Here is a 27,134-nt window from a genome sequence, read left to right on the forward strand (position 1 = left end):
AGAGACCCAAATAAGTTATATCTAGGGCATAGAGCCTTCCAGAGAGATCTTTCTCCTGCTCTATATTAGGAGATAAGGCTTTGAAAAAGCCAATGCTTTGGAAAGAGGATGACAACCTGATCCTGCCATGAGTTGCCCTGAGCTGGAGGCACTCCCTGAGCAGAAAGGCAGCTGCAAAGTCTACGTCTTTCAACAAATCTTAAACTCCTTCTTCCTCGATTTAATCCTAAGCAGTTGATGCTAGCCCAGAGTCACAGCTCGAATCCACACACGAACGAGGTTCCGAAGGAACAGGCGGTATCCCGCTGCACAGGATGTCTGGCCGCAGAGCTCACGGGCCCAGCCTTGTGTCCCCGGCCCAGACTCGCAGAGCGCGTTGGGTTGGCATCACATCCAGCTGTTGTCTTCAGTGATTTTTCCCCTCTCCGCACTCATAACGACTCAATTGGAAATCAACAATGAAGGGGAACCACTAGGGATGGGCAGCTATTGCAAACGGGCACTAAGAAGTGCAGGGATTTCATCTGGGTAAACTGCTCCTTCATCTGTGTTGACTTTGTAAATGAAAATGACTAGATTAGGAGGAAACAGACTGGGTGGAGAATGGATCAAGAGCAGCCCTGAGGAGAAGGACTTGGGAGTACTGGTGGACGAGAAGCTCAATATGAGCCGGCAATGTGCTCTTGCGGCCCAGAAGGCCAACCGCATCCTGGGCTGCATCAAGAGGAGTGTGGCCAGCAGGTCGAGAGAGGTGATTCTCCCCCTCTACTCTGCCCTCGTGAGACCTCACTTGGAGTATTGCGTCCAGTTCTGGAGTCCCCAACATAAGAAGGACATGGACCAGCTGGAGAGGGTCCAGAGGAGGGCCACGAAGATGATAAGAGGGCTGGAGCACCTTTCCTATGAGGACAGGCTGAAAGAGTTGGGGCTGTTCAGCCTGGAGAAGAGGAGGCTCCGGGGTGACCTTATAGCGGTCTTCCAGTACCTCAAGGGGGCCTACAAGAAAGATGGGGAGAGGCTGTTCAAGAGGGCCAGTTGTGATAGGACAAGGGGTAATGGTTTTAAAATAGAGGGAGGTAGATTCAGGTTGGATATTAGGAAAAAATTTTTTACCATGAGAGTTGTAGAACACTGGAACAGGTTGCCCAGAGAGGTGGTGGATGCTCCATCCCTGGAGACGTTCAAGGCCAGGTTGGATGAGGCCCTGAGCAACCTGATCTAGTTGGAGATATCCCTGTTCCTTGCAGGCGGGTTGGACTAGATGACCTTTGAAGGTCCCTTCCAGCCCTAACCATTCTATGATTCTATGATTCTATGAAACACGATGGTATTTATTTCATCTTATAGAATATTGTTCCTTTGTCTTAGTCACACAGCAGATAGCAATAGAAGACTCGTTTACGATGAATTTCAGCATCCCACAAATGACACAACGTCAAACTCTTTTTACTTCTCTACGCCTGTCAACACAACTCAGAATACTAGAAGCTCCTTGAATTTCTTGTTACTGCCACACTTGTGTATACTTAAAATTTTCATTGTTTGTTTTGCGAGTCTAAGCACAAAGTAAGCAACAGCTCCTGCCACAACCAGTCGCTACCATCTTCCTCCCCAGCTCACAATAAGAGATCTAATCCCTGAGTAAATTGCTTCCTGCCTCTGCAGCACACGCATGTCAGAACAGAGACATAAATTCTTGCCTTGGGATGTTGCTTCAGCCCCAAGGCCAGGAGGCTTCATTCCTGATCTGCGCAGGAAGAACCACAGAATCATGGAATGGTTTGGGTTGGAAGGGACCTCAAAGATCATCTAGTTCCAACCCCCCTGCCATGGGCAGGGAAACCCTCCACTACACCAGCCTCATCCAACCTGGCCTTGAACACTTCCAGGGATGGGGCAGCCACAGCTTCTCTGGGCAACCTGTTCCACTGCCTCACCACCCTCAATGTAAAAAAATTTCTTCCTTATAACCATCAGGAGGATGACCTCCTCTCAACTTGTTTGTGGCATATCTGTGCAAATCTCTCTGTACAAAATACAAGAGTTGGTCTGCTCGTACAGATTTGCATAACTTGAACTTATGGCTTAGCTGTCAAAATAATTGAAGCACACCTGTGAAAGCAGGAAATACTTTCACTTCTTTTGTAATAGCAGTCAGGAAATTAGAATGGCATCATTGATCTAACACAGTTAAAAGAAAGAAGCAGCCAAACTGAGTTAGCCTCATGATTAGCCACATGATTACAAGGGTGTGTAGTGACAGGACAAGGGACAATGGCTTTAAACTGAAAGAGGGCAGATTTAGATTAGATATAAGGAAGAAATTTTACACTCAGAGGGTGGTGAGGCACTGGCACAGGTTGCCCAGAGAAGCTGTGGCTGCCCCATCCCTGGAAGTGTTCAAGGCCAGGTTGGATGAGGCTTTGGGCAACCTGGTGTAGTGGAGGGTGTCCCTGCCCATGGCAGGGGGTTTGGAACTAGATGATCTTTGAGGTCCCTTCCAACCCAAACCATTCTATGATTCTATGATTCTATGATTCTATGATTCTATGATTTTCGTCTTCAAAGTAACTAAAAATTTACCTTAGACCCTAAAATCTCTCTCCCCCCACACACACACATTCTATGTTGAAATTACAGAAAACCAATTCTGGTCAATTTTCAAAAGGGACAAACAATGCATGGAGCTACAATCGCAGTTGTGTAGCCATCGGGTAGCCCTCCAGAAGGTGATGTGCACTTCACAGACACTATTTTGCATCCTGAGCTGTGGTCATAACCCTCCCATTCTAGCCCTGAGTCGTGTCTCTTGTTGACACTGCTAAAGCCCAGATACTTGCATTTGGACACTTCTAGCTGGAGTGCTGACATCTGACTTCTTGTTCTCAACTACTGGACTTAATGAGAGCAAACGCCAGACCAGGCACCTGCAGTTCACTTTTGCTGAGCATCTGAATCTCCTCATAAGTTGTGGAGAAAGAAATATCAAATCAGTCTGAAAAGCACTTGATCAGATATCCCTGGAGTTTTGCTCTCTGAAAGTGGGTACAAAGAATATTTTCATTAAGCACTGAACTAGGGTTGAGGTTTGGCTTACCCAGCTGGTTTAGAAGCAGTGCACTTAGTAACATAGGACCTCAAGCAAGAGTTTTGGGGTCAGATTTTTAAAGCATTTCTACAGACAACAATAAAAGCCAGAGGGCCAACTGGGATATCTGAAGTCTCCTGATTCACGCTGCAATGAATATGGTGTTTTAGACTTAGGTCTTTAAGACTTGATTCAAAATCAGTGGGAGTCACGCTATTGACTGGGTGAGTTGCTGCTAGATGCTTTCTCCTTTTTGAGGATCATTTTCTCCTCTGTAAAGTAAGAATAATTAACCTACCTTTCATCCACCTAGGTTTTTTTGTCTGTTTTGGCTGTGATCCTGTAAGAAACACTTGGGACAAAGAACGACTTAAATATATGCCTAACGACCTATTGAACTGGAGGTATCTAAAACACAAAAGCCAGGCTATCCATTAAATGCTCATAGAAAATTAAATGCTTCAGAAAAACCAGCAATATTTAAACCAGCAAAAGAAAAAGTGAAGATCAACTCAAAAACTTTAATGGAAACTCACATTATTTCTCTTTTTTGGCAGCTGCTGCATCTGATGTTATTGCATTTCATTAGCAGGATTACAGATATCATTTCAGATGAGTAATGTAATAAAAGGCAGCGAATCTATTGAGATGTAGCTCGAAGCAGAACTGGCCTTCTCTGCTTTCTGGGATATTGTTCCCAGCTGAGATTTACAGGGCTCTAACAATGCATCACAAATGACACCCTATGTAAACAAGCGGAGAACAAATGTGAGATGTTATTTAAATGCCTCATTAAGAAAAGGGAATTTCATAGCTAGATTCTTTGCTTTTCTTGCCTTTGCAGGAGATTTAATTGACAGATCTAGATGAGAAACAACAACAGTTGTTTATCAGAATTGCCTATTATTATTTACAATGTGTTTTATATTAGTGCCTGTGGCTCAACTGAGAAAAGGCCAGCACAAGACCCTATAGAAATAATCCAAGCCCTAGAGAATATCTAGTTCCAGGTAAAATGAAGAATGAAAGCCTACTCTACTGGTAATAGAAGATGCCAAAGTAGTTTTGGTTTTTAAACAGCTGCTACATTAATTTAAACTTGCGTGTCTGAAGAATAGATAGACTTGCAGCTTTAACTTGGTGCTCACCACCAGATTCATGTGTGCTTAATGTTCATTCAAGGAGTCATCCAATGATAGGACACGGGGAAATGGATATAAGCTGGAACACAGGAGGCTCTGCTTAAACATGAGGAAGAACTTCTTCCCAGTAAGGGGAACAGAACACTGGAACAGGCTGCCCAGAGAGGCTGTGGAGTCTCCTTCTCTGGAGATGTTCCAAACCCGCCTGGACGTGTTCTTGTGTGATCTGATCTAGGAGGTCCTGCTCCAGCAGGGGGATTGGACTAGATGATCCTTTGAGGTCCCTTCCAATCCCTGACATTCTGGGATTCTCTGATTCTGTGAGTTCCAGATACTACAAGCCACTGTGGGCCTTCATGACTGTGAAAAGAATCTCACATCCATTAATAAGACACATGTCTGTTGATTATGGCAGGGTCAAGATCACTTCAGGCCTTCAAATGTGCTATGCATCTACATCAGGTTTTTCATAGGAGTCCCTGTGCTTTTGGACACCAGAGTTGGGCAGATGGCTTTACAGAAAGACCCAACAGTTTATCTTACCAAGGAGCTGCATGGAATAGGTCTGCATGAAATGTCCCACGGACTTCTTGTGAAACAAAGCCAACAGACACTGGGTAACAGAGGAGGAAGTGAACTTCCCATGTCAGAATGAGAGCAATCTACTTCCTTCTTGGAAAACTCTGGGAAAGCACGAGAGTAAAAATGACAAGGCCCATGGTGTCGCCTCCACTAGACAGGTTAGAGACGAGGCAGCAGCTTCAGCTGCTGAGTTCAGACTTTCCCCCATGTCTTCTCTGCCTCATGGCTTAGCTGGCTGTGCTTCCACAGCCCACGGCTTCCACAGGGAAGGTGTGACAAAACAAGTAGCTGCAATTCTGGGGTAGGGTCAGGGAAGCAGACAAGAGCAAGGGAGGCTGTTCAGACCTGAATGTGAAGGATGTCACCCGAAAATGGTGACTTGTTTCGCATTTGTTTATGTGTGGGCTCTTTCTCTCTCTCATATGTTTGTAGCTGTTTATTTTCCTGTTTGGGAATGGGGGGAAGGAACCCTAAGAACAACCAAAGTCAGAAGTCTTTCAAACAGAACTTGGTATTTGCCATTGTTTCAAGTTAATGAAAGCAATGCGTCAAAGACAAGAAGCTGAACAAATGATTCACAATAAAAAATACGTAGTAGAGGAGCGTTCTGCCTCTTTCTAAATTGTCCCCAAATTGCAATGATATTGAATATATTTGCTGTTGGAAATGATTCACCACTGAAATAATCGGTGTGCGAGTTATACTGGATCTGCAGCTCGTTCACAAGCTGTGCTAATGTAAAATGTGGGCTGCCCTTGCCCACTGGCTGGCTCCCATTGCTACTAACGGATGTTAGGTGCCTTCATGCATCTCCCTCTGAATTCCAGTCTTGCATTTAGTTATTTCCAGTTATTTCCAACCACGCTCTACCAACTGACATTAAACTGAAACTAATTTATATCCCTATCAATTAGTCTTCAAGTTTTCAATGAAGGATCCCATCACTTCATCTCATATCTGGGGAAACAGAGGCACAGGCACCTGTGGATCCCTCAAAAAACTCTGGAAAGAGAAGCCCGTCTCTGAGGCTATGTGATGTTTCACCTACTACCTTCCTTTTTAAATTACTTTCCTCTATTTTGAATGTTTGAAAACAAGCAAACACATACACAAATAGATGGGGCCTCTGAAAGTGTGCAAAGCGTAGCGTCTAACTAAGAGTGGGTGGGGACTTCTCTGGAACATGCTCATCTTTAGGAGAGTAATCGAGTTTTTCTTGGAGATAACCCCAGTATCCATTAGGTAAGAATGGTGGTGGTTGTATTCCCACGTAGAAAGTTGAAAAGGCACTGTTTAGCTTGACCATTTCCAAGGACTGCCTTAACTTACACTGACTGTGTGGCAGCACCTTTGCCGAAGGAACATTTCTGATCCCTAAAAAATGACACTGTTCTTGAGGTTTTGAAGATCCCTCATAGACTTTCCATTCCAAACTGAGCAGCTGTGTGAGTCCAAACGCTCTGGGTTCCGTACTGGCTAGATGCCTTGGTATGAGGCAAGCTTTGAACGTGGCAAAGTGTAGCCCCATTTATGTACGATCCGGGCAAGATTTATCACATAAAGTACAGGCATTTGAGCCCAGGGTAAAGGTGGATGTTTCTGTGCACACTTTGCTCCATTTTGATTTTAGATAAACTTCTAAATTGTTTAGCATCCACCTTGGAAAGTCTTAACTTTTCCTTCACCTCTTTTGTCGTTGCTGTTGCGATGACATCTATTGGATGTGAGTTTAAGACTGCAATCGAGACACTAGGCTGTTTTCAACACACACTTACATTTGGACTTGTTTTTTTGGGTAATATGGCTCATCCTTTTGATTTCCCACCAAAATGAATCTAGGCGGTACCATGTTTTCCAACCAAGATTTCCAGCTCAGAAAGCTAAGTCATGCCTAACATCAGTTAACGAGACTGGATTTTCTCCTTAAGGCAGGCAAACTTAACTTCAGAGTCTGCCAACCAGAAGCTACCAAAACTTTACACAAAGAAAAAGTTCATAGTCTAAATCATTCCATAAATGTTGTTAGAAAGAGAATCTGGAAGGAGAAAAAGTAAAAAGAGAACTGTACATGGAAAATCAGAGGCTGGAAAAGAACCAGTAAGCCAGTCACTGAACACAAGACTAGAGGTCTTTCTCCAACCTCACTTTCTCCATAAACAACTCTGAATTCTGAAACAAAAGCTGTGTTTCTACAGCACCAAAAATATTAAAAAAAAAAAAAATCAGCTATTTCTGTCTGCAAATAAGAAAGCCAGCTCCAAAAATTGGTACCAAATGGCACAGAAATAGAACAAACAGAAGGTTATGCCAGTGATTTGTTTGCTTTCAACAACGTATGTTGCTCTGGTTTAAATACATACGAATGGGAAGGCAATTTTATTTTTTTTATATTCTGCCATTACAACGCAGGTTCAGAGTTCACAAACAGTCTAGATGAGTTGTGGCTATAGCATTTACAGAGGAAACTCAGTAGCAGTGTTCAAAGGCCATTAAGTGTTTGCTGTGCAGATTGGGATGAAATGTCATCCCTCAAGCATGAGAATGAACATACTCTCCAAGCAATATCACCATAATCAAGCCCCTTAGGGGCTGTGTCTGTATAACTGTGGAAAAGCAGTTTGCTGATCAGTTTTAAGCACATTACACTTCTTTCTACATGGCTGCCTCATGGTTGATGTGCAGACAGCCTGCCTGGACTCTTTTCCTGCTGGGAGTGCTTGGGACGATGGGTCCTGTGCTCTCCATCTGGGCTAGAGCATCACTCACAGCGTGCACAGGAGGCAACCTGGAATGAACCACGTTTGCTGTTTACCTTCACAACATCTATATTCGCTAGAAAGGTACTATAGCCCTGTTTCACAGCAGGGAAACTACTGTGTGCAGAGGGAAAGCGATTTGTCCTCTGTTGTGGAGCTGAGATGGGAAGAACAGTTTCCCAAGCCTCCAGGCAGTGCTTCTGAGGCATTGAAGCCTCTGCTCAACCTAATTAAGGCAGTGGGATGGGGGAATTAAACCAGCCCAAATGAACTTCTCCCAGGAAGAACATAGAAACATGACTGAGCCGCTGGCTCACGTGCTAGTGTTTGATCTGCTGCCAAAGCAGGGCAGATAGAATCATAGAATCATAGAATGGTTAGGGCTGGAAGGGACCTTCAAAGGTCATCTAGTCCAACCCCCCTGCAAGGAACAGGGATATCTCCAACTAGATCAGGTTGCTCAGGGCCTCGTCCAACCTGGCCTTGAACGTCTCCAGGGATGGAGCATCCACCACCTCTCTGGGCAACCTGTTCCAGTGTTCTACAACTCTCATGGTAAAAAATTTTTTCCTAATATCCAACCTGAATCTACCTCCCTCTATTTTAAAATCATTACCCCTTGTCCTATCACAACAGGCCCTCCTGAACAGCCTCTCCCCATCTTTCTTGTAGGCCCCCTTGAGGTACTGGAAGACCGCTATAAGGTCACCCCGGAGCCTCCTCTGTGCACAAGATCTGTGCAGCCTTTTCCTCACCGCTCATGGAGAAACAACGATTTAGCCCTCTTATTAGTAGGGATTAATTTTCAGCGTGGTGAATTTACCAATGAATTTATGAGAAGTTAAATTTGCACTAAGGAAGAAAGCATGTCAGTTCAAACGTGTTCAGCTAATTGTTGATGGCATTGGTGTGGCCATTAGATACACAAAACCGTGTTGCTATTAGGGGTTAGTGAGGGAATGCATCCTGATTAGATTAGGGACTGGAGAGAGTGCTATCCCCTGGACAGTCAAATATTGAAATAAAATTACACTTCATTAGCATATTTTATTAGCTAATTGACTAAGGAATGTTTTTAAAGAAACATAGCTAGAGCCTGGGTTAGGACTCCCCTCTGCCCAGTACATCTGAGGTGGAGGCACAAATGAGTTTTTGAGCCATCTTTGCTCTACCAGCTATGATTGCTGGACCACCAGGTACTTGCTGATACTGGAAGGTAAATCAGCAGAGCCCCAAGCCTGCTGTAACGTGTGCCGGCACCCTACCACATTCCAACAGCATGCAAGCAGTGTGGGGTAACACAGCGACCTCGCCAGCTCTCTCCTCTCTGCCCTCCATGCAGCTCTGTGGAGAGCTGCTACCTAAATGTGCCCAGCAGTCGTGCTGGTTGTGGCAGTATCCAAATTAGAGCTTTCTGGACCGAGGAGGCCATGACCTGTGCTAGCAGCATCCTGAAACGCAGCGTATCTGGGACCCTGCAAGGCACAGCACTGCGTGTCCTCTCAGAATCCAGCACAGGCTGAACATGAACAAAGGTTTTGAAAGAAACACCGTATTAGAAAAGGCCTTTGTATCTTATTGCTTATGTTTTCTGAGTCCAAGAGGATGGTCAGGCACCTCTGTTTAAATGCTCAGTTTGTGGAACCGCTGGCCAGATGAGCTACTGCCACACCAGTAAAGGATTTGAGTAGTGAAGGATTCAGATAGACAGCAACTGATTTCATAAACCACCAAGCATTAACTACCTTTTTAAAAAATCCAGTGTTACAATATGGACAGGCAGATAGAGAAGGAAGGATATTTTTAGTCCCTGAACACATATTCAGTTTGGCAAATGTATGTTCCTTAACGTGCAGCTCCTCACGTTTGGGTCACGCTTTGTATGGAAGCTTCACTGACACAGTTTATATTTAGGAAGAAAATCCTGCTCGAGTTCTCACATCCCCCTGATTCCTTGACAACTATCTTTGTTACCCTTTCTGAACTTGTAGAGACAGGGGAATCAAACACAAAGAAATACAGATCCTCAGCTGGCATAAATGATTAATCTCTTTTAATCGGGGTTGGCATTTCGGAGCCAGAACACAACTATTTGCAAGTACAAAGTGACCACTGCGCCCTTTGAGCACGTGGACCACAGGACACAGCTCTCCCTGGGGGTCCCTGGTCAGAAGACTCCTCGGAGCCATCAGGCAGAGTTTGGTTTTGCTGACCAACCTGCCCACCTCCACTGCCACCAATGTGTTGGGCACCTCCTCACCTCCTCCTGCTGATTGAGGGCAGTCCCTTATGGGAACGCTGCTTCCAGCTCCAGCCTTGCCAGACTATCTGTTTTCTTGTTTCTCTGTATTCTGCTTGGTGGTTGTTATTAATGAAATGAAAGGTGAGCATCATTCCTTTTCCCTTCCCTTGCCCACGCACATTAATTTAAATGCAAATCCACACAGAAAGATCAAAATTAATTTTGCTTTCTGCAGCGGGCTACGTGGAAAATTGAAATGCACAGGGCTGGCTTTTATTCTTCCTTTTCTCCTTTTTTTTTTTTTTAGGAAGTGGAAAGGAGAAATGATGCAGCAAAAATATTAAAATACACATCTAAATGTTGCATACTTGCTTTTAGTTTGTGATGGTTTTTGCTTGGCTAAATTTCCACAGTTGCTTTCAGTGTCAAGCTGTTTCAGAAGGAAAATTGAAAGCTTAATCTGCTAGTGACATAAATTGACCTCTAAATGACAAATAATATTCTGTTTACCACTAATAACAATCGATCTTCATTAAGAAAAACTATGCTGACTCTTAAGAAATTTGTCCATTATTGCCTGATCAGAATATAAGTAAAGTCTGGGATTTTTTTTTCCAGGAAAAAAAAAGGTGGAGGAGAGAGGAGTGTTCTGTTTCTCAATGAGTTCATTATATATATTTTTTGTATAAAAAATTATATAAATTTTTTCAATGAAAGTGCAGTCAGGTGAATTTGCGACCCAAGGTGCAGTGTAGAGCTCCACGGGCTGGAATTCCACATCTGGGCACAGTCACAGCAGATTAACTGATCCCAGGAACCAACATATGGACAGGGCTACCCTGTTTGCCAGATCCTGGGCAAGAAAATCAACATTCTGACAGTTTTTAAGGGGAATGGCTGGAGGCATTGTATGCAATATAGTACTCTTTGCTATGGAGACGTTAGGTATGCACTGAAAAAACCTTCTGGATTAGGCTCTGTGGGGCTTCAGTGGAGGTGCCAGGGTGACAATTACTTGACTTTACGTAGGAAAAGTGGATGCTCACAGATTTTAAGCATTTAAGGCTGATGGGAACAATCAAATGGACAGCTGAAAAGGAAGCATGTAGCCAGGCACTTCATCAGGCTGAGGCTTACTTGCTTAGTAGTCTGTGTGAAGAGCGTGTCGGTTCTGCCCCTTGGCCAGACCCTGTCCTTAGCACTGTTGGTCTTTGCCAATGTCTGGAGACATCAATTCAGGCAGCTCACTGCTTGCTCTCCCTATGCAAGCAGCATGGTTGCAGCCAGATGCATCCATGCATTACAAAACCCAGAAGAAAGAAATGGATGCTTATGACCAAATACCTCCTTTTTCATATTCCACATCATTAAGAAAGTGGTTATTTGTGTCCCCATAGCAACTAGAGGTCAAGGTGTCTTTGTAAAACACATGGCCCGAGATCTTCCCTGGAAAGCTTACAAATTAAATAAATCAGAGAAAATGCTCAGAGAAAACAAGCTAACAAAGAAAAGGGATTTATCCCTGGGTATGGGGCCATTGAAAATCACATCCATTTCAGTACCCTGCTGAGATTTTACTGAACAGGACACACTGGATCTGCTCTTTCCATTCACTTCCCATAAGAACATGGATCTAGCTCAAGATCTTGCTCCCACTCTTTAAATATTCCGATACACCATATCAAAGGTCTTTCTACACAAAAAACATAGCCTAGCTGAATGATCCTGAATCCAGCAAGTGCCTTCTCAAGGCCAGCCCTGTGCCAAAAAGACTTAGCAAGAGGTGGCAGCAGCGTACAGTTGGTAGCCCAGCCCCTATGAGCCCAGCTGAACCCAGTTGATTGTGCTGGCATTTAGTGGGTCAAAGCAGCAAAATATCTTTTGATCAGTGGCCAAAGAGGGCCTTTTGAGTGGGGCCATGTGAAGAGGCCCTGGGGCCTTGCTTGCCCCAGGCTTGCTGCTGAGAGCTGCAATTCTTCAAGGCTGGTTGTTCAGATTGCAGTACTCGGCCTCTGTCAGTTATTACAGTGAAGGTAAATATAATAAGCAATGTCTTCAGATGCTTTCTCCCTTGGTCTTGTGGCCCAGCTTAGTTTTACTGTGTTTTCTTTGGTGTGCTTTGCTTACTGCCATCATGCTCAGGAATCACTCGAGTGCAATGTTAGCACAGTAAATCCCACAGCCTTTTCTTCCAAATAAACACAGAAAGCAACAGCTTCAAGTCATTTCAGCATCCCACCTTCCTGCTGTCAGCTCACTGAAGCAAGGGTATGCAAACTTCAGTCCAGCAAAGGCTGCTGTTGTTGGCACGGTGATATCTGTGTCTATCCCTGATTTCTCAGAAGTGTCCCTGAGAACGCTCAAACACACCTGCTGCAACCAAGAGAAACAACTCTTGGAGCTGGAGTCCCCAACACAAGAAGGACATGGAGCTGCTGGAGCGGGGCCAGAGGAGGCCACAAAGATGATCCGAGGGCTGGAGCACCTCTGCTATGGAGACAGGCTGAGAGAGTCGGGGCTGTTCAGCCTGGAGAAGAGAAGGCTCCGGGGTGATCTTATTGCAGCCTTCCAGTACCTAAAGGGGCTACAGGAAAGCTGGAGAGGGACTTTTTACAAGGGCGTGTAGTGATAGAACAAGGGACAATGGCTTTAAACTGAAAGAGGGGAGATTAGATTAGATATAAGGAAGAAATTTTTCACTGTGAGTGTGGTGAGGCACTGGCACAGGTTGCCCAGAGACGCTGTGGCTGCCCCATCCCTGGAAGTGTTCAAGGCCAGGTTGGATGAGACTTTGGGCAACCTGATGTAGTGGAGGGTGTCCCTGTCCATAGCAGGGGGGTTGGAACTAGCTGATCTTTGAGGTCCCTTCCAACCCCAACCATTCTATGATTTTACGATTCTATAACTCTTACAACCATTGCTGTTTAAGGTCACGGACATGGAACAAGTGTATTTGTTCAGCATTTACTTGTTCAGGAAAGACCTGGGCAAGTTTTCAGGCAATCTGCATGTTGGTGTGTCTGTCTGTCTCTATATATTATGCACAAAACCATCAGCCCCACACACACTAATATGTGAATATTTCCTAGCAATCTCTTCTTGTTGCTGTATAGATATCAAGACTACCATCTGGTTGAGGTGGTGGAACGCATTTCTTCAGCCGTGCTCAGTTCACCTGAGCCAGTGCTGTTACATTTCTCAGCTGGCGTGTAACATTTTGTGATTGTATAAAGGATGTTGATGCCGCAGTGGTCCCCAGAATTTCTTGCATTTCTGCAAATTTAAACGACGTGCTGCTGTTGATTGATTATAGTAATTTTGTTGTTCATATCATCCTATTCATATCACAGCAGGTATTGCTTGTAATTATTAAGGCTATTTGTTATTAGAGATGCATGGGTGGTGAAATACAATGAGAAGCAAACAATTTAACTGATAATAAAATTAGCTGATCATGGAAAGTCAATCTGCTAATTATCTCCAAACCGTGTCCATCAGCCTTGATTTGCATTTCTTAGACCCCTCGCTCCCCAGAGGAATAGCTTTTGCAGGGCTCCATTCTAAGGAACACACCAAATTTCCCAGCAAGAGAAGACTTCATCATGTTACACTTCTGCTCTCATACAGGTTTCCACAACTTCATAAATACTTTGTGACAAATAGACATTTGATTGGGTAATTTACTACAGAGCAGGCAGCCCACTAAAGAATTTTTATGGAACGTTCTTTATGAAACTTAATAAAAATTAGACTGAGCCCTTCGATTTCATAACTGTTGGAAAGTACCTAGTACTTCGATCTCTCAGTTGTTAAATTTTCAAAACCTCTTGTGATATTTAAGTGGTGGAGCACACATTAAGGTCAATTTGAATCATGCAGATAGAGAGAACCTTTGGATGCTTTTAAAACTGCATGTAGGCTATTGAAACTGTCCTCGGTTCCTGTGATTGTCAGCTGATTTATTTACTGAAATTCTAGTACCAATGCAGTGAAAAAACAAACTGTGTGAGCAGTGGAACCAGCAGAACTTGGTTTTCTGTGCATCTTTGCATAGTGGTACTGGCAGCTGGGTATGGTGCTGAGGCTGTCATTTCAGCAAACATTTGTAATGAACTGTGTAATAGAACTACATCTGCTTTTTATACCCAAAATTAATAGGTGGTTTAATAGTTGACCATGGTCAAATTCAAGGTGGCTGTCGGTTTTTATATATTCTGTCAGTTTGCTTATATTTTAATTTCTTTTTTAAATACTGGCATGTACAACAAATAACCCACCCCAAATTAAATATTTCTCCTTAAAACAGATTATTAAAAGTAAACATCGAGTCACTTTTCAAGAAAATACCATGCTGTGTCAAAAAATTTTGATGTTTTAGAAGTAATAGCATTAAGAGATTTTAACAATTTTTAAATAAATGTATGGATTTTTTCCACAAAGTTGGAACAGATTCCTGACAGAGAAGATGGAATAAGGCAAAAGGCTTAAGACTCATCATGAATTGCTTATACTTCCAGACTAAAGGAAGCCTGTACACATGGAAGGAACATTGTCTGAATTATAACAGAGTGAATCATAGAATTGTAGAACAGTTTGGGTTGGAAGGGACGTTCAAAGATCATCTAGTCCGGCCGTGCTGACATAAGCAGGGACATCTTTCACTAGGTCAGGTTGCTCAGTGAAGAAAAATGATGTTGATGTCACTTAAAATCAAGGAGTTTGTGAAAAACTTTCAGCTGAAGCATGGATAAAGCTTTCAAGTGCCTATGTGCATGCAGTTGTGGGGAGACTGTACTACAGACTGAGACAAACATCCTTCAAGAGAAGGATAAGTCAGGAGGGTAGAAATAATCAAATAGGAGAAGGAAAATCAGGAAGATGTTTCAATAGCTGTCCAAACACACTGCAAAGAAAGGAGCCAAAGCTGTTCTACACAAATGCTAGAAATCTAAGAAATGTGATGGAGGAACAACAATACTGGCTAAATATCAGAGGATACAACATCGGCTAAATAGTCCTGGGGTTTGAACCATGATGGCTGTTCTTATTTTCTGGTCAGTCTATATCTGTTTTTTCAAGTCAAAACCTTTCTGGGATATAAGTGAGCTGAAATGCTATTTTTACAGCTTTGTTCCAAGCGTGAAATGCATAGTCAAAACCATAACCCTGCATAAGGGAGCTGAACAGCTCTGCTGATCACAAGGACTACACAGGGACTGTGACTCACCGAGTACCACGTGGCTAAGCTCTGATGCACCATCACAATGTCAGAAAGTAAATAATAATAATATATGCCTGATCTTAGATGCTACAGGAGTTACACGATAACCTTCAGTCACCCATGCTCTTGGATTGCCATTAATCTCTGCAAGAGGCACCAACGGAAAGTGTAAGAATAAACTGGGAAGTAAACCCTACTGAAAAAAAACAAAACCAAAACCAAACAACAATCCTGGAAAAGAGAAACCCTCCAGCCAGACCTCTGAGACCTCTGGAGAAGTGAAGTGGGGTCCCTCTTCTCTCCAGAAAGCAACGCTGGTTTTTGCAGGACCCTGGCGCAGTTAAGGCTTGGTAAAAGCCTTGCTCAAGTCTGCTGCCAGTAAAGATTGAAATTGGGCAACTTTCATGTTCAGATTAAACCCAACACTCTTTCAAATAGCGACGTGTTTTGAATTTGTCCCATACCCCATTTGCATAGCATTTCCACTTGACATTAGCTAGCGGCCCCCCATCAACAGTAAAAGGTGGGAAGGAATATCCCAACAGCTAATTCCAGGTCCCTCCAGCAAAATACACCCCAAGGATGGTGTGGAAACCAGAGAGACACAGTGGTGTGATAACAAGGACACTGCAGACAAGCAGCAGCAAAAGCACATTTCCATCTGTCTGAGTCGTTGAGTGTGTTTGAACGTAACGGTGTACTGAGGCTAAAGGACTGGAAATGTGGGATGACGTGCTTAAATGCACAACCTCTGCTTGCCCTTGTGAAGATTATGAGCCATATCTAAAAGCACATTGCCACAGGATCAGGTAAATTGGCTTTTATTGAAACATACTGTAATATGAGGTGGGGGGACTGGGGGGAAGATTCCAATTTAACACAAGTACATTGCATTTCAGGCTCCCAAATAACTATTGATATCTGCTGTCCTGGAGCAAATCATATCTTCCTTGACAAGTCAGACAGCTGCTCTTTCTCTATCTTCCTTTTGCTATCTTTAATAGCCATGGATTGTTGTGGTACCTTGAAAAAAAATATTTGTGATTTACTTGATGGATGTCTCACCTCCTGCTATTAGCCCTGGTTCATGGGTTCATCTAATAGCTGTTCTTGCCTACAAAACTCAGACCAAGTGCTTTTGAAATGAGAGTGTGCTGGGTGCCACTGCACAGTGGGTGCAGTGCACACTGTGTACAGTTCCCCTTCCCCTCCAGCTGGCAGCTGCTGGGGTCAACAAGCTCTCCTGATCATCCTGAAATACAGTTATGGTAGAAGCAACCTCTGGAGCTCATCTGGTCCAGGCTCCTGCTCAGAGCAGGGTCAACTTTCAAGTCCTATAAGATTGCTCAGGGTCTTCCTCAGCTGAGGCCTGACTGTCTCCAGGGAAGTAGATCCCACAGCTTCTCGGGACAAACGTTCCCACATTTGATCACGGTCACTGTGAAGAATTTGGTTTTTTAATTTGTTTAAGGTACAGGAATATTGGTATCTTAAATACGAGAATACTAACAATTGTAAGACAGGTCAAAAGAAAACCATGGCTATATTTGACCAATTTCACCCAGACTTTGAATTGAAGAGACAAAGCAAATCTCTTTCAGGCTATCAACTGTCCTAAGGTGTGTCAAAGGAAATAAAGACAAATGCAGTAGAAATGGCTGGGGGTGGTGATAGTGCAGCTGTTCCCCCCCTTTCCCCTGTCAGACTGTGCTGCCCAAATCTCAGCCAACACCATGGGCTGTGTAAGGTCTCCCCAGGCTGCTCATGGTCAGCCCTAAAACGTGCCAGGTTAGCCCTAAAACCAGATGCCTCTGCTTGTTGTGTCTCTATTTGCCTGATTAATCCATGATTAAGAACTAGTGCTAGCTGCACATCCCTAATCAGGTTTTATATTCCTAAATGGGAAAAAACAACCTCTTTGAGCCACACTGTAGAACAAGCATCGTTTTGGAGGGAGGGGCAAGACTGACACATTTAGTGTGGAGTTTTGGCAAATATAGTAATAAACAGGGTCTGCTTTATACTTCCCAGTGGTGCGCGCACGCACCCATTTTTCACGCACTGATGGAGCATTCAGCACTGAGACTGGCCCTTCCAACACTCAGCTGGGGAGAAGGGATTTCTGCTCTCATGTGTGCATTGTGTGCTCCTCCTAGCTCTCTTGTATTCTCCTTGCATAGCTGAGACTGAAAGAGAGGATTTTTTTTTTTTTTTTAATCTCACATTTGTAGCTATCAGCTAAAAAGAATACTAACAGAAAGAGAAATTCAGATCCTCCACCGTGAAATTAACAGCCATGCTTTGTGATTTGAACAGGTCCCCAGTGGTACCCTTCCCGTGTTGGCCTGCAACTGGAACGCAGTAAGTATTCATATGGTTGAACACAGCCACCTCACATATTACTAATCCTCTGGCAAGTTTTCCTCCTAACAGTATTGCTCTCTATGGTGTTACTGTGTGAATTGTCAGCACTTTTTCATTAATTGATACAAATGAATAACTTGTTAGGTTTCTCATTAACAAAGGGATCCAATAGTTTTCATAACCACTGAGTAAAAATGTTGCAGAACACAGTATGTGATCAAATAACAAAGACAAGGCAGTTTTAAAACCACTCACTCACTGCATTATAGAATCATAGAATCATAGAATCATAGAATGGTTAGGGCCGGAAGGGACCTTCAAAGGTCATCTAGTCCAACCCCCCTGCAAGGAACAGGGATATCTCCAACTAGATCAGGTTGCTCAGGGCCTCGTCCAACCTGGCCTTGAACATCTCCAGGGATGGAGCATCCACCACCTCTCTGGGCAACCTGTCCCAGTGTTCTACAACTCTCATGGTAAAAAATTTTTTCCTAATATCCAACCTGAATCTACCTCCCTCTATTTTAAAACCATTACCCCTTGTCCTATCACAACTGGCCCTCCTGAATAGCCTCTCCCCATCTTTCCTGTAGGCCCCCTTGAGGTACTGGAAGACCGCTATAAGGTCACCCCGGAGCCTCCTCTTCTATTTAATACTTGCTCACAGCCTCATCAGAGGATGCAAATGGCTGCAGGAGGCAGCCTCTTTTTTGTGCCAGTACACCAGTTCTTGGCAGACATGGCAGTGGGAGACGAAGCTGCCACAGGTGTGTGGCATTTGGTCTGTGGACACATAGCATTGCAGACCCCGAGAAAATGAGGGCTCAGCACCTGGTGGAATTTAGCACCCTTGTTGACTTAAACAGTGAACAAACATATATCGAAATGGAGGCACGATATGTAAAGTGGAAAAGAGAAAAGAAGTGTTGCAGCCATGGCAACAACCCACACCAGGGGTTATTGGGCTTTCCTAATATCCAGCTCACTGCCTCCACTGAAAAAAAAGAGAACAAGATTTTGCCATTTTATGTCTCTGCTTGAACACTCTCCTTATGAACTAAGGACTGGAAGCAGATCATAGAATCATAGAATGGTTTGAGTTGGAAGGGACCTCAAAGATCATCCAGTTCCAAACCCCCTGCCATGGGCAGGGACACCCTCCACTACACCAGGTTGCCCAAAGCCTCATCCAACCTGGCCTTGAACACTGCCAGGGATGGGGCATCTACAGCTTCTCTGGGCAACCTGTTCCAGTGCCTCACCACCCTCGGAGTGAAAAATTTCTTCCTTATATCCAATCTAAATCTGCCCTCTTTCAGTTTAAAGCCATTGCCCTGTGTCCTATCACTACATGCCCTTGGAAAAAGTTCCTCCCCAGCTTTCCTGTAGGCCCCTTTAAGTACTGGAAGGCTGCAATAAGATCACCCTGGAGCCTTCTCTTCTCTAGGCTGAACAGCCCCAACTCTCTCAGCCTGTCTTCATAGCAGAGGTGCTCCAGCCCTCGGATCATCTTCGTGGCCTCCTCTGGACCTGCTCCAGCAGCTCCATGTCCTTCTTGTGCTGGGGACTCCAGAGCTGAACACAGTATTCCAGGTGGGGTCTCAGGAGAGCAGAGCAGAGGGGCAGAATCCCCTCCCTCGCCCTGCTGCCCACGCTGCTTTGGATGCAGCCCAGGACACGGTTGGCTTTCTGGGCTGCCAGCACACATTGTCAGCTCATGTTGAGCTTCTCACCCACCAGCACTCCCAAGTCCTTTTCCTCAGCGCTGCTCTCAATCCATTCTCTGTCCAGCCTGTACTTGTGCTTCGGATTGCCCCAACCCATGTGCAGGACCTTGCACTTGGCCTTGTTGAACTTCATGAGGTTCTCACAGGCCCACCTCTCCAGCCTGTCAAGGTCCCTCTGGATGGCATGATGCTTCAGAGTACTGTGAAAAGTAATGTGCTACTGAGATACACTTGGTCTGCCTCGGTCAGAATCTTACAAAGACATCCTGGACTGTGGACCTCTGCCCAAGAAGTTGTGTTCATCATGATAGTGTCACCTATTGTAAAACAGCCTAAGAGCACAAACGCTTCAGCAAAAGATACCAGTGAGGGAGACACTGCATAGCATCGACTTCCCCATTAGTCTTGCAAGACAGCACAAAAAGTGCTCTATGAAATTGCCTGTGTGATTGCACGGCATGTCTCTAATGGTCTAGATTAACAGAGATAGCATCGTAACTATCGCTACGCATTGCCGCCCAGTGTCATGTCAGCCGAATGCTGTCGTTAAAACCAGAATAGAATCACTCTCAGAAAAATGCTCTAAGTTGCTAACCCAGAGAATAAGTACCGAGACACCAAAATAAATCAGAATACAAGTTGGGCCTGCACCTTGACCGTTAGCAGGGCAGCCTACACGTTATGCTGAGCTTCTGAGAGGATGCCTGTTCTTCATACCATCTCCTCTTACCTTTTTGTCATTACAGATGGGCCCTATTTGAAGGATTCCACCAACATTCAAAGCCTTGCTGTCTCCTCCATCATTACACTGTACTTTACAGACCTGGGTCAGCAGGTCGGTTGGACCACAGTAAGTGTGTCCTTGCAACAATCAACATGATATATCTTAACGTACAACGTGTTTTAGCATCAAATTACTGCAACCTCCTCAGCCTGTCCTTCCCTGTGTCAAATGGTTACTTTATCAGCACTCAAAATAGAATTAATTAGCGAGCCAAGTTATCAATGTGCTAACTCTGACATCCAATTAAGATTAGGAAGTGGACATAACAATATTGCCTGAGGGAAAAAAAATCAATTTTTAAAACCAGTTTTAGCCTATCTAGGATTTATATGCCTGTGTAGGACCTGTAGCCAAATACATTCATTTGCTGCAAGGCGCCTCAGCTTTGAAATTGGAAGGATATTAAAGAGAAAAAAACAGATTTCTGGCAATCCTGTGACTAATGCAGGAAAATTATTGCATGAGAATGTCTTACTTTTTGTTCACCCAAAGAACAGTTCTGAGAGAGTGCTGAGGCCAAAGATTCCAGGCAGCAGATGCCCAGCCAGGCTCAGGAGTCACAAAACTTTTGAATCGCTTTGTAAAACAAAGCCATGAGCAACAAAATCTGTATTATGCTGTAGGTAGAACCATGACCTGTTTTTACGTCTGTCTTAGTCTGACATCAGTCATTTTCCTGTAAGCAGCTGTTGGAAGGTCAGGGTGGTGGGAAAAAGACAACACGTTCCACCCAAATGGGGTTGTGGGGAACTCTAACCTTGCGGGCTCAGCTGTAAAAGGAAGAAGTGAACGATTCAATTCTTCGAAAGCCCAAAGACAGAAGACAGCAGAAGGGTTTGAAAGGACAGTGGAGGAATGGGAGATGAAGGGACATTTCCAATGTCCTGCAGAAGCGTAGGTGACCGAGCTGAAAGTAGTATCACTACTAGACTGACGTAGCTTTTGCTGTAGTTTGCATGTACTGCATTAACTGGAGTAACACACAACTGACATCTCTGTATTGAGTAACAAGATTCTCAATTTCTGCTGTGAAAAACATGAGTAAGGCAGGACTACAGCTTCTGCAAGCCATAAAAGCTATGATGAGACTATTCATAGCAATGGAATACAAACCACCAATTAATTGCAATTCCTTTAATAAAACAAGTGAGTTTTTACTAACTGGCATTGTGGCTGTAGGCCAAATTCTTAGATTCTTACCTCAGGCAGCCCACAGGTTCCACCCTTCTCACGTGGGGTGACCACAAGACCCACTGACAAGCCACTGTCCTTCCTTGCCTGTGCCTATATGGATGGTGCTTGTGACTGTTGGGTCTTTAAGCAGCTTGCAGACGATAGCACCAGCTCCTCTCTCTGGTAGGTCATTATGGGCTAGGAAGCATTGCTACAGGACACTTAGAATGGACACGCTATTTCACAGCTCCTTATCTGTTAAACAGTACACTGAAGGTGGATGTTGCTGCCAGAACTGACCTTGACTTTCAGAAGAGTCAGCTTCTGATTCAGCACCGTGAGGTCACATATCCATCTCACCTGCTCAAGCTCACGTGCATTTCTCCCTCTCCAGGGAGGCAGATAGCCCTTAGCACCACAAACCCTGGCCAGTTTTAGCCCCTATGAACAAGAACATGACCTATATCTATCCTTCCCAGTTCTAACAACAGGACCCAAACTCCCTGATGGTGACAAGTAGTTTACTCCAGTGGAGTTAGAGCAGTTCACACTGTGTGACCTACCCATTTCAGCAGAAGTCTGCGAGTTTACGAGGCTGAGGCTTTACCCCACTGATTCCAATACTGATTGATGTCCTACTGAGGCCATGCTGAATAATGCTACTCGGAGTCCTATTTTCCCCCTACCCATCCCACCACCTCTCAGCTGTGGAATTCCCTTGCAAAGCGAAATTGTGAGCTGTGCAGTCTCCTGTTTGCTTCAGCTAAGTAATCTGCAAGGACCTTATTTATTCTCTCCTTTCCTGGTGGTTTATGTAGCCTAAGACAGCAACATAACTAAAGCTTAATATCCCATTATAAATAGTGCAGTTATGACTAGGCATTGATACTGCAGGCAGCGGCGTTTTTTTTTATGATTTAATCTGTGTGTGCAGAAAGTTGACTCCATGAGTTTTTGAATATTCATCTTATCCCATCCTGTTCCATATTGTAAATTGGCTGCATTCTCAGTGGGAGAAATCTTCCTAGCCACGTCATTTTAAACAGTAAGGAGATTTTTATATTATAGCTAGTCGACAGCAATAGAGAAAAAGTTCAGAGAAGATTGTATTCTAATAGCAATTAAGAATGCATTTGTACACAGGATGTATAGTTTTACTGCCATTTTTACTGCGCGTAGAGCTCCGGTTCTCCCAGCCCCCTTGATGCTCAGATTTATGCACAAGTGGGGAATGCTTCTGATTTAAAGGGTTGACATTTAAACAAACAAGGCACAGAATAAAAATCTTCTTATCTCCTCAGCAAAATGATAGCTGAGATATAAAGGGCCACATTCAGGTCCGAACTCCAAAAAGAGACACGGAAGCACATGGAGACGTGTTGGTGCTCCACAGGTTGATGCACTGGGTATGAAACTGTCTAGGGGGAAACCAAGCAGAGGCGGGTCTTCTGGGGCTTTGTCATCTCATTGGAGATGACGCTTGAGATGCCCACTTGAGGATCAAGAACACTAAGACTCCCAATGCTATGGATTTACACCAAAACAATGACTTGTGTTTTTCCAAAGAGGAAAGTGGAATCCACTTCCACCTCCTGGGAGCAGTACCCTCTCTAGGCATGTTGTAAAATGAAAAATGATGCTGTTGCCCGTTCCAAAAAAAAAAACCAGTTTGGGTTTTTAAGTCTAAGAGCATATTTCTGAATCGAGAAACCTCAGCTTCCCTTCTGCAGCATGCACAGTCTCTGATTTACAGTCCTTGTCATACACCACCTTGGTGGCTCAAGAGTTTGCCGTTTCCTGTTGTCTACTTGGTCATTCTGTCAGAGGCTGCCACTTTGTAGGACGGATGTTTCCTTTGCATCCTCAGCCTTCTTAAAACATGGTTGCACAGTGACCAAAATATTTTTGGTATTTCGTGCTATGAAAGGCCACACACCCCTTGGGCTCAGGTTCCACCACAGCTCTGAGACTGGTTGACCAGATTTCAACAAGTTATAGAGGCTGGGTTTCTCTCAGGGAGAAGGGAGGACAAACTGAGGTGAGGCATTTGTAGTTCTCATCCACTAGAACAATTATTCATCAATCTCTTTTGAGAATCATAGAATGGTTAGAGTTGGAAGGGACCTTAAAGATCAACTAGTTTCAAAACCCCTGCCATGGGCAGAGACACCTTCCACCAGACTAGATTGCTCAAAGCCTCATTCAACCTGACCTTGAACACTTCCAGGGATGGGGCAGCCACAACTTCTCTGGGCAACCTGTGCCAGTGCCTCACCACCCTCAGAGGGAAGAATTTCTTCCTTAGATCTAATCTAAATCTGTCCTCTTTCAGTTTAAATCCATTGCCCCTTGTCCTGTCACTACACGTCCTTGTCAAAAGCCCCTCTCCAGCTTTCCTTTAGGCCCCCTTTAAGTACTGGAAGGCTGCAATAAGATCACCCCAGAGCCTTCTCTTCTCCAGGCTGAACAGCCCCAACTCTCTCAGCCTGTCTTCATAGCAGAGGTGCTCCAGCCCTTGGATCATCTTTGTGGCCCTCCTCTGGGCCCACTCCAGCAGCTCCATGTCCTTCTTGTGCTGGGGACCCCAGAGCTGAGTGCAGTATTCCAGGTGGGGTCTCAGGAGAGCAGAGCAGAGGGGCAGAATCCCCTCCCTCGCCCTGCTGCCCACGCTGCTTTGGATGCAGCCCAGGACACGGTTGGCTTTCTGGGCTGCCAGCGCACGGTGCCGGCTCATGTTGAGCTTCTCATCCACCAGCACTCCCAAGCCCTTTTCCTCAGAGCTGCTCTCAATCCATTTTTCGCTCAGCCTGTACTTGTGCTTGAAATTACTCCGACCCCTGTGCAAGACCTTGCACTTGGCCTTGTTGAACTTCATGAAGTTCATGCAGGCCCACCTCTGAAGCCTGTCAAGGTCCCTCTGGATGGCATCCCTTCCCTCCAGCGTGTCAACTACACCACACAGCTTGGTGTCATCTGCAAACTTGCTGAGGGTGCACTCGATCCCACTGTCCATGTTGCCGACAAAGATGTTAAACAGTGCTGGACCAATACTGATCCGTGAGGAATGGTACTTGTCATTGGTCTCCACTTGGACGTGGAGCGTTGACCACAACTCTTTGAGTGCGACCATCCAGCCAATTCCTTATATCCACCAAGTGGTCCATCCATCAAATCCATGTCTCTCCAATTTAGAGACAAGGACGTCGTGTGGGACGGTGTCAAATGCTTTGCACAAGTCCAGGTAGATGACATTAGTTGCTCCTCCCTTATCCACCAGCACTGCAACCTCATCGTAGAAGACCACCAGATTTGTCAGGTACGATTTGCCCTTAGCGAAGGCATGTTGGCTGTCACCAATCACTTCCTTATTTTCCATGTGCCTTAACATAGTTTCCAGGAGCATCTGCTCCATGATCTTGCCGGGCACAGAGGTGAGACTGACTGGCCTGTAGTTCCCTGAGTCTCCCTTTTTTACCTTTTTAAAAATAGGAGTTCTGTTTCCCCTTTTCCAGTCAGTGGGAACTTCACCAGACTGCTGTGACTTCTCAAATATGATGGATAATGGCTTAGCAACTTCACCCGTCAGTTCCCTCAGGATGTGCGGATGTCTGACTTTCTCTTTGTTGGGATGAACTGCTCCTGAGCTTGCAGGAGGTGATCCTTGAATATTAACCAGGTTTCTGGGGCCTCTCTTCCCTCCGTGGTACTCTACCAAGGAGATGCCTGAAGAGGACAAAGTTGGGCCCCCAATGAAGCTGACTTACTGGCTGGAGCGGCTGGAATTCCTTTGTGCTGCTCTTCAGGTGATCACATGCTGACCTGTGATCCTTCTCCAGGCTCTGGGCATCTATTGCTGGCATTGGCATCAAATCGGTAGGAGTGGGAATGGATTGAGGTTCCTCTCCCCTGGCAACTTTAGTTTAAAGCCCTCTTCACTGGCATGGTAAGTCTATGACTGAAGATGGCCTTCCCCTTCTCTGACAGATGGACCCCATCAGCCCCCAGTAGACCAGGTTTCTCAAAGCGAGTACCAAGGTCTAAGTAGCTGAACCTGCAGCTGTGGCACCAGTCCTGTTACCATTTGTTGATTTGCCAGATTCAACTGGTAGTCCCTCGGTGACATCCCTGGTAAGCAGCACATCTCTCTAGAGAGTGCATCAGGTCTGCACATGAGTGCCTCCACACCTCTCAGAAGAGAGTTGCCTACTAGTATCACCCGTCAGCTTTTCTTAGTCGTTCTGGTTGTTATACCGGGAGCAGACTGGGCTCTCTTACTCAGCTCCAGCACCTCTCCTGATGTGATGGGTCTTTCCTCGCCAGTCTGCAAAGTGGTGAAGTGGTTCTGCAAGGGAACCTCAGGCTTCTGGGCAAGCCTCTTCTTCCTGTTGGCCCTTGCCGTTTCGAGCTTCCATTCTTCTGCATTATGGGTGCCCCTCCCTTCTGCGTGTGCTGGCTGTTTGGCTGTGGGCTGCAGGTCCACTGCAGCTCAGCCACCTGCTGCAGGAGGTCTTCCACCTGGGCACACCTTTTGCAGGCAGGTCTGCTGCCTCTCCCTGCCCCAGGAGAAGGGTCCAGGCACTTCCTGCAGTCTGGGGTCTGTGCTGCAGCCTCTCCCTTCAGCAGCTCTGTCTGGGTGGAGGCATCCGCCACCAGTGGAGTAGATTCATAGATTCATAGATTCATAGATTCATAGATTTCTAGGTTGGAAAAGACCTTAGAGATCATCGAGTCCAACCATCCCTAATCCCCATTAAACCATATCCTCAAGTAGATCATCCACCCTATTCTTAAACACATCCAGGGATGGGGACTCAACCACCTCCCTGGGCAGCCTATTCCAGTGGCTGACAACCCTTTCAGAGAAGAAATACTTCTAACATCCAACCTGAATCTCCCCTGACTAAGCTTATGCCCATTTCCTCTTGTTGTATCACCCATCACTAATGTAAAGAGCCCTTCCCCCACCTCCCCACCATCTTTTCTCAAGTATTTATAGGCCGTAATCAGGTCTCCCCTCAGCCTCCTCTTCTCCAGGCTAAACAGCCCCAACTCCCTCAGCCTCTCTTCATAAGTTTTATTTTCCAGCCCCTTGACCAGATGGTGCAGACCCCACTGCAGCCCTTGTTCCCAGATGAGTGCCCACCGTTCTGCCCTGAGGGTCAGGTAGGACGAGTGCCCTTGACAAGATTTATCAACTCCTTTACCTTGCCTGGAGGGGACAGTTGAGGTTTGCTGCCTGATGCTGCAGAGATGCTAACGGGAGCTGAGTTTACAGATCTTTTCTATATGCCTCCTGCAAAGATTGCACCCCCAGGGGTGTTGGAAATTCCCACCGCTGGAGCAATGGGTTTTATTTTTAATCTCTATCCAATTTCGGGCCTAAATGTGTTTGACAGAGACCTCTTTTTACATACTGCAATGCGGCACGTGACTTTTTGAAAGATGGCTGGCATTTTAACACTCAGAACGCATACCACTGCTGTAGTCAAAAGGAAAAAGAAAACAATTCTTCCTGCTTAAATTCAAACTTCTGTTAAAGCTTTCCTCATTTGAGCAGTGATTGCAATTTCTGATTTATCAGCTTCTGTTGTCTAGCTGCTACCCGGGCAAGCTACCAGAGGATCAAAATAGAACTGAGAAAACAGTATAGAACTGTGAAAAACATATTTTACCTCCGAGTCTGTGAATTTCATAAGAATAACCCTGAAATAGAGTACTTCAATAAAATTTTTTTTGGTAACTGTGATTTAAAATTACGGATTGCTTAAATACTTTGACTCCTGAGAGTCTTAAAATACTGAGGCTGGCAGCTGAGCTGCTCGCTTTGCTTAGATTATATTTCCTTAGGTTGTATGTTTTTTTGCTTTTTGTTTGTATAGTTCCCCTCATCCCTCCATACCCTCCCTGCATGACTGATTCCACGCAGCTCTGCGGTACAAACAAATAATCGCACGGAGAAAACCGTTGATTCTATCTGATCTGAGTTACCACTTCCACAGACTTCTGCTGATGTACAACGGAGCTGGCTGAAAAATGGAACTGCATTTAATAGGTT

General features: G+C 44.9%; 1 protein-coding gene across 1 annotated transcript in view; it reads left to right on the plus strand.

Moving 5' to 3' along the window:
- The window catches only part of TECRL (trans-2,3-enoyl-CoA reductase like), a 73,839-nt gene that overhangs the window by 23,391 nt on the left and 23,314 nt on the right, over positions 1-27,134 (plus strand). The window contains exons 3-4 of the mRNA XM_086612047.1: positions 17,348-17,392; positions 19,869-19,972. Of these exons, the coding sequence (XP_086468173.1) occupies positions 17,348-17,392; positions 19,869-19,972 (149 nt within the window). The remainder of the gene's footprint in view (positions 1-17,347; positions 17,393-19,868; positions 19,973-27,134) is intronic.

The sequence above is a fragment of the Tauraco erythrolophus genome, chromosome 5 (genome assembly GCF_009769465.1).
Source record: "Tauraco erythrolophus isolate bTauEry1 chromosome 5, bTauEry1.pri, whole genome shotgun sequence".
Classification (NCBI taxonomy): Eukaryota; Metazoa; Chordata; class Aves; order Musophagiformes; family Musophagidae; genus Tauraco; species Tauraco erythrolophus.